An 8,063-nucleotide genomic window follows, 5' to 3' on the forward strand; every position below is an offset into this window, starting at 1 on the left:
TGAGCTTAAACTTGGAGAAACGAGCGAAGAGCGCACGCAAGTGAACGAAACGCCTGACTAACAACTTTGATTTAGTGCACGTCTTAATAAGCGTAATCGTCTTCTTCAGACGCTGTTTACATATACAGAATAACTAGTATTTACAAACTAATTTACGTAAGGAAATTATGCAAAATGATATTTGCCGCCACAACATTTTAAAAGAATTATTTTGGTGTGGCAAACAACATGCATTGTCTTTCTTTGGTGCGGATATTGTTGGAGGACGTGCTATCACAATCATCTTAGTGGGTGTCGAGTTATATGGGAGTGGCATGCGGCAAATACTGTTTATTTTGGTGAGAATAATGTTGGACGAGACGCCAACAGGTTTCTCCAACACATTCGGTGCCGAAGGTGCTGCCTGCCGCCCCGGCCAGTTATCGAAGACTGCGGCATCTTCGCCGCTCGTAAAGGGAGTGAGTAAACTGTGTTGAGACTAAGGAAAGCAAGGAGGCCTCGGTTTTGGGGAACAGATTTTGTCTAGGTATTTCCCTTCGGAGAAAAACGCGGCCTCGCCGGGATTGAAACTTTTTTTTTTTCTAGAGTGAGAAAGAAGGGCTAAAGAGGTTTTGACGAAATAATTTTATGTGAAATGATTCAATAATTTCACTGCCGAATCGAGACATATGCCAGCCGAGGATTTTCATACGTTTAAAATTAGGCTCACACAAGAGGCGATTTTTGTGCGGGAACGATTACGCGATGCGCGGAGTCCGGTGACGGGTCTGTGAGCTCTTTAGCGTGTTCGCGGAGCCCTTTTATGATGTCGCTTTAATGCATTTCTGTCGTTACAGTGCAATAAAATAGTTTATGTTTCTAGCAATCTCCTCGTAAAATATTGTAATTAGGTATGCACGTTAAAAGGAAATGTCACTTGCCTAGATATTTAAATTTACATACGAATAAGTACGCATTATTTACCGGTGCAAGCCGTAATACTGTTCTGTCTTAGAGTTACTCTGCAAAGGCATTCAACTCAAAATAAAATCTAGGTCGTAATTAAAGAGTTTCGGCCCACCAAAGTGGTGCATTTTATTTTCACATTAATTTTTGATGTACATATTTCGATGCATAGCTAAAAATAATCTTAGATTAAATCTATACAACCACCAATGACCGCGCTTTCATTGTATTCACCTGTTCGTTATGTGGAGTCACAAATAATGCAATAAATACCCCTTCATAAATTTTTGCTTACCTTTGAATTGCAAAGGATTCTAAATACATTTAAAAGTAAGTGAAATTCTGAGTTCTTGCGTTCGGTTGAAAAATTCTTTAAGCTCACAGCCTTCGCCCTTGTGAGTTTGCCCCAACCGTGACCCCACCATAAAATTTGTTATTTGATCGTCTTTCATAAAACATACGATATCATCTCCGTATATAAACCGAAGTATCGATGACCAAAATGTTTTTTCTCGGGTTGAAACCATAGCTTTCCCAAACAGCGCTTGACACAAGTTACTGCTTTATGCAAAGGAAGAACCTTTACCAAAGCCACAAACTATTATGTATTAAAACTCTTAAGTAGACATCCGATGTCCATATTTCCCATGTAGCAGACTGTTTCACGCCAACAACAACTGAATATTTTAATATAATTTTAAGTTCAACAAATCCGTAGCAACCTATCCTTTATAGCGAATTTGTGAACAAATAGTTTTGTTTCCTGAGTTTAATAAATATGAACTAGCACTGGTATTGGTTTACTGGACAACTGGTATGCAAAATTCAGAGTATATTTTTAATAATTTGACTTGTAAATATCTTTTCTAGCGAGGGGTCATGGTTTGTGTCGCAGCGCCGCAAAAATAAGAAGTTAATATGCGTAAACGATTTTTTTCATAAAACTCCTGAACAATAAGACAGCTGATTTTGACATAGCATTAACAACAAACAAGCCTGATGTAGAATTTTCAATATAGCTTTTAGTGGCACGGCTGGATGCCTGGTCTTTACGACTACTGACGCTCCAGCCGGGTCTTCTGTAATCTCATAAAGTGATTTGTATACGTACAAAGGTAAGTATAGAGAGCTAGAGAGGTAACGGGAGCACCGTAGTTAACAAAAAGATACACTCACCATACAATATACCCGTTCTTCTTTCAAAATCACTAATACTGCAAGTATTGGGGATAAAACAGGCTATAGTGAAATTATGTTTTATGGGCTCCACTTACCTTTACATAGGACCGGGAAAATTCAAATCGTAATATTAACATACTTGACAAACATAATCCTAATTTAAGAAATAAAAGCATAATTTCCACGAAATATGATTTGTTTTATTGTTTATGGCAGAAGTACATGAAATGATATCATAATTATGTAGCTAGTATGAATAGAAAATTAAAACGGGACAAATGGTAAAGCCTTGACGAATATATTTTTGGAGTGGCAAGCATTATGATCTGCTGCAGCTTTGTGCATGGAAGCCTGAACATTTGCGGGAGGCATATATGCTTCTGTCTGTACGTCAAACATCAAAACCTCTTTCACACGATGTAGCTCTCATGACTCGTAAGTGTCTTGTTTCCGTGATCTTGAGGATGGTTACAGGAGGCAGCTTTCAAGAACACTGTTCTATCCTGACGCAATTTTTCTTGACGTCCCTGTAGAGTCCGTCAGCGCAGTAGCATCCATAGTTGCAGTCAAGGGTGCATCCATTGGAAGCCACGGGGTCTTTGCAGGTTAGTTCAGCGCATGAACTCCCGACACATTCTTTCCAGACTTCGCCTTCCACGCAGGTCTCCGGCTTAGGGTGACTGTGATCTCCTGGGCGAAGAAACGAAGTTTAATGTGACGTAGGCGGTTGAGACCAAAGTATGTTACTTCGTTGAATCATCTTGATCTCTGATCATGGTGGGTAAGATACTTAGGTCGTTACAAATACGCCAAGATATTTATGATTATGCTTATTTACTGATACCCAACAACCGCAACGCGCATACTTAGTGGTGCATCAGGACACAGACAAAACAAAAGCATACGCGCATTATGCGCATGCGTTTTAAGCTGTACAAACCAAAATACCAAATAAAGTGAGAAAAAACTCAAGCTAAGCTAAGACATATTTCACATTACTAAATTTTTGAAATGGCGTAAAGGCATAAAGATGTCAACGAAAATAACAAAATGCAATTAAATAATCTTCAGTTTGGCTGAGAGCAGGATGTGGGAGCGCCCACCAACAAACAGCAGTTCCACTGACATCAGATTCACTGTTCCTTTGCATCACTGTTATCTTTTTCATTGTAAATTTTGATGGGTAATTTTTATAACTTTGTGATTTACTAGATTTTGATATATGTATATTTTGTATATCTTGTATTTCTGTGCAGCAGTTTTTCCACCATTGTTTTCTTGTTTTATGTGCAACCATTGTTTTTTGAAGCGTTATTTATGTTTACCGCCCACCCTGCTTGGATATGGAAAGGTTCGCAGTATGTGCTAAATAATAAATTCGAATATAAAAAAGAGCTTGGTGAAAGGGACGAGTGGGCAGTACCAGGGCGTGCACGAGACACAGGTATAAGGCCATCCAGGAGCCGAAAATATTTTCCTCACTTTGGTAGCGAGAACCCCTTTTAAAAATTGCGTAAGAGCTAAATGGAGTAACTCTTCATTGTTGAAAATATGGTGCACCTGAAGTTTCGATTATGATCATGTAAAAAGATGTTAGAATCGGGTGAGCCGCTCAAACGCTGTTTTTCTCGCTTTGCTCGGACGGGACCTGACCGCTCTGACGGCAGATTCCCAGCCCTCGGCGCCTGTATAGTGCGGGTTACACCATTTGTTTTACTAGTCGCGCACGCTTTTTGTACCTTCCATGTCTTTATATATGCCCCACCGTGAGTTTGCATGACCGTGATCGAAACATCACGTGATCCATTTATTCAGCCACCGAAAGTTACAGCGGCGCTCTTATTAATTTTGTTTCGCGCGATCACCACCATGGTTTTATACACGGCGTGTGGCTGGCCACAATTGAATTTGTGAAGACGCCCTGAAATACGCCCAGCCCGATTTCGGCAAATGGCGCTTCCTCGTTTTCCCCCTATCCTTCCCAATGAATGGCCAGCCTCTCTCTATATACGCCCCTATACTGACATCAAGTACCAAAAAGACACACAACAATTTACAGTAGATAGCAGGCATTTTGAAATTTAAAAGCGTGTGCATGTACACGAGCTTATAAATGTGTATTTTTAGAAATCGCACCTATACCCCGCTTACGTAGCAGCCAGTTACAGCTATATTAACTAACATAAAATGCATTATGAACAGGCATCGAGTCTCGACTTTCCCGTGCCAATTCACAGCGATTTACGAAAGTACATCCGCACATGATGAGGCACAGATTACGTTTGAAGCGTAAGCGGTCAAATGACATTGGGCAATTGGGTTCGACGCTTACGTATAACCATTAGGGTGTAAATTAAAAAAAAAACGCCTGCTTGCTTTCTCCTTTTTGTGTGACAGAGGGGCGATCGATACCATGATTGAAACTGTGCCCCATAAAAACCTCTGACACCTCTCTCGTATCCAATATGTGCCCGCACTAGGTTCTAGTGTTACTACCTCAAACTTCTTACACGCAGTAATGAGGTCTTGGCCCAACAGGCTTATCTATCGTTTTTATGTGATTCACTCACGTTTTCCTGGACAAATTCTCCGGTGTCTTTTGTTCAAAACATATGATGCGCGAACAAATAAAGTAAGGGAAATTGCTTATATATATATTCTGAAAGGCCTTTAGAGGAATGTTATTCATAAAATGGACTTTAATTCATATTGGCCTGGTGATTGGCACATTGGGCAAATGCAACAAATCATATCACAGGCTTGAAGCTACGTCTCTCGGAAAACAGCTCAACCTGAAATCATGCGATGGTTCTCATACAGGTTGTGAACAAGTTAGACCTTTTTTACTTCATTTTTAACAGACACAGAGTTACAGGACGTCAGAATTGCTTTCCATATATTGTTTTTGCAAAGCAGTTTCGTGTATCGATTCGCTTTTTAAGGGAACTGTCGTACTTTTGAGCATTCACTACTAATTTGTTACCGAGGCAGTACAGGCTCAAAGGTCGGTACTGTTTGAATATGTTTTGACCCGGCGCGTGATGTTTTCTTTTTATCAACCAAAACAGAAGAACAAAATTTTGTGTGGTCCATAATCGAAAAGATTTCGCTCACAAAAATTTGAAGTATAGCACAGGTAAAGAAAAAAGGAATTAAGAGAATTATTAAACTAACATGCCTGGCTAAGCAGTATTTATGTTCAAACAGAATATTTCCCTTCAATGTGGTGCAGAGTCCACCATCAGAAATTATTAATCAATATTGCTCATTCGCGAAACTCAGATTTTTTTAACGTAGTAACAGCTCTTTTCAAAAAAAAGCAAGCGCACACATACAGCAACGACTAGTGGCTTTTTTGGTTCATCTCGGAAAACGGAATATGGAGCTTTTACTGGAAAGTAGTAGCACTTTTCAGATCTAGTTTTCTTCACAATATAATGCAAGCTCTGTATTAATAATAAAGGTTAATTAATTTATCTAGTTAATTTTACATGAAAAAACAATTTTGCGCTGAATAACAAAGCTACTTAAACATGCAATTTATTCCGAGTCAGAATATAGTATATTTCCCAGCGAATATGAAGAGATGCTATAATATTTCTTAAATACTGTGCATTCGAACGCGTAAAATCAGTTATCGTTTCCGATTGAAAGCACAGACATATGTGGTTACCTACGGTTTAGTGGAAATGCATTGGCGTACCTGGTTCCCCGGCGCAGACGGCTGCGACTGTCAGCCAGAAGCAAAGGGCTTTGAGGAGGTAAGTATTCATGCTTATCGTTTCAAAGCTAGATGACACTTGCTTGCCTTGAAGCGTACGCAAACACAAGCTTTCTATGTCGATAGGTACGCAGCTCACTAACAAATATTACGATGCTTTCAGGTCGCCATAGAGAACGTGTTTGCCAATGTGCGTCACGCCGCGCGATTCGTGTTTTACACAATACCTGTAGCTTTCGTAGCTTCAAGGACGGCTTGTGTAATAAGGGACCTTAGGCGAGGCAAGAGTTGTATTCGTGAGACTGGAGCGGCGGTCGCACGTGTGTTAGTTACGTGGACCATCAAGCAGCAATTTCCTTTTAACTTGTTAATGTAGGTGTGTTAATGATATGGAGTGAGTGAAATCATCAACTGCAGACTGAAGCGCATCGTACGAGCTGGAAGCTAGAGGAAGAGATATTAGGTAATGATTATATTCGACTTGCATTGTTCCTTATTCTGAATGTTAAAATTTAAAATTCATTTGTGCAGTAGCACATAAACATTGTGTCTGTATATTTTTTTAACAAACCTGCGCACCAGGTAAAAGTCAAAACATGCAAAAATATACTTTTAGACGGTGTTTAAATAGGCGTATGACAAGTGCGTGGTGAACAAGAAAAACATTGCAAGTGAAAACATCAAAAATATATTTTTAGAAGGTGTTTAAATAAGTGTATGACAAGGGCATGGTGAACGAGAAAAACATTGCTAGTCAAAGCATCAAAAATATATTTTTAGAAGGAGCTTAAATAAGTGTATGTCAAGAGCATGGTGAACGAGGAAAAATTGCACCTAAAAAAGTGTGGGACGTTTTCACGATATAAACATCAAATAATCAAGAGCTCTAATTACTCAAGAACACAGAGAAGTCCAGCTATTAGAAACGCATTTGATTATTTAATCGCGAATATACGCGTAATAATGACGAGCAATATTTCAATAACACGGCAATATGCGTTCTTAGCCGTGGTTATTCTTTAATATTAATTTTTGAGATGAGTATTATTAGTGGTGTAGATGTCGATTATAATCATCTGATCAGCGTCCAAACGTATTTAAAGGTGCCGACTATAAAAGCATATGTTTATTAAATTCTGTTTTGAAAGTAACCGAAATTCAAGAATCGCGAAAAATTAAATATCGAGTAACAAATTTAAGACAAAAGTGAGGTGTTTTTTTTTCAGTTTTTTTTTTTAGAACGCCTTTTGAACTCGGCGTCCTCAAAATATTAATTTTATTTACTCGTCCCTAATTGAAGTTTTTTTTTGTGTTTTAGATATGCTGAGTTAATAGGGCAAGAACTTTGCCGACAAAAAATGCACTCCGGTCTAGACGGGAAGGAATTCTTCAAGACACGATCGATACAGGTTTGGACGCCTGTGTTGAATCATCACGCACATATTTATGCTGAATAATTTGTGAGCTTAGTGGTTATTTCTTTGCGCCTTCTGTGAAAAAGAGCTTCGTAAAAAATTTAACGCGAATTCCTAGGCATTTCTTTTTTTTTTTTTCTTTTTGATACGTGAAACGTGTTAGCATCAAAAGCGTTTAGCGCACCTCGTGGCAGCGCCGATAAACAATCGGAGTCACGCAATGTAAATGTTCCACTAAATTTGGCGGGGAAGCTGAATTGGTGCATTGGTCACGTCCGGTGATGTCAATTTTTTCGCTAACTTTATCGGGAAACCGAATTTATGTTTGGATCACGTGGCGTTAATTTTCCCACTAAATCTATCGGGGAAACTCAGTTTGTGTATAGATTACGAGTTATAAAGCCATGTAACGTCACTTTTCTCCCGAAACTTAGCGGGGAAACTCAATTCGCGTTGAGATCACGTGACGGCAATCTTCCCGCTAAAGCTAGCGGCGAAACTTAATCCGGCTTTACGAAATCCGGAACAACTAGCCAAACAACGTGTCACGTTAATAAACATATAGAAAACGAAAACTCCTACTAGTCAATAATTTGTGCATTGCGAGCAGAAACATTTAACGGTAATAACGTGACAGAGGAAAATGAAGCTAGTGAGACAGTTGCAAGCATCGCGTTTCCTAAATGTAACTAAAAGGACTTGTTATAATGCACGCGAATGTCGATATCCTTAAAAGACTCACGCAGATAGTTCGTATCCTTAATTAAAAGTAATAGTCATAAACACGTAACATTGAGTACGTG

At 39.1% G+C, this 8,063-nt stretch overlaps 1 protein-coding gene across 1 annotated transcript; it reads right to left on the reverse strand.

Annotated features, from left to right (window-relative positions):
- Positions 1-2,537: 2,537 nt before the first annotated feature.
- On the reverse strand, positions 2,538-5,897 carry LOC115317864 (cysteine-rich venom protein 6-like). The gene is made up of 2 exons (XM_029977618.4): positions 5,828-5,897; positions 2,538-2,814 (listed from the first exon to the last, which is right to left on the reverse strand). Exons 1-2 carry the CDS (start codon positions 5,895-5,897, stop codon positions 2,609-2,611), a joined length of 276 nt encoding a protein of 91 aa, XP_029833478.1. The 3' UTR covers positions 2,538-2,608.
- Positions 5,898-8,063: the final 2,166 nt, after the last annotated feature.

This window comes from Ixodes scapularis, unplaced genomic scaffold (genome assembly GCF_016920785.2).
Source record: "Ixodes scapularis isolate PalLabHiFi unplaced genomic scaffold, ASM1692078v2 PGA_scaffold6__148_contigs__length_123643588, whole genome shotgun sequence".
NCBI classification, from domain to species: Eukaryota; Metazoa; Arthropoda; class Arachnida; order Ixodida; family Ixodidae; genus Ixodes; species Ixodes scapularis.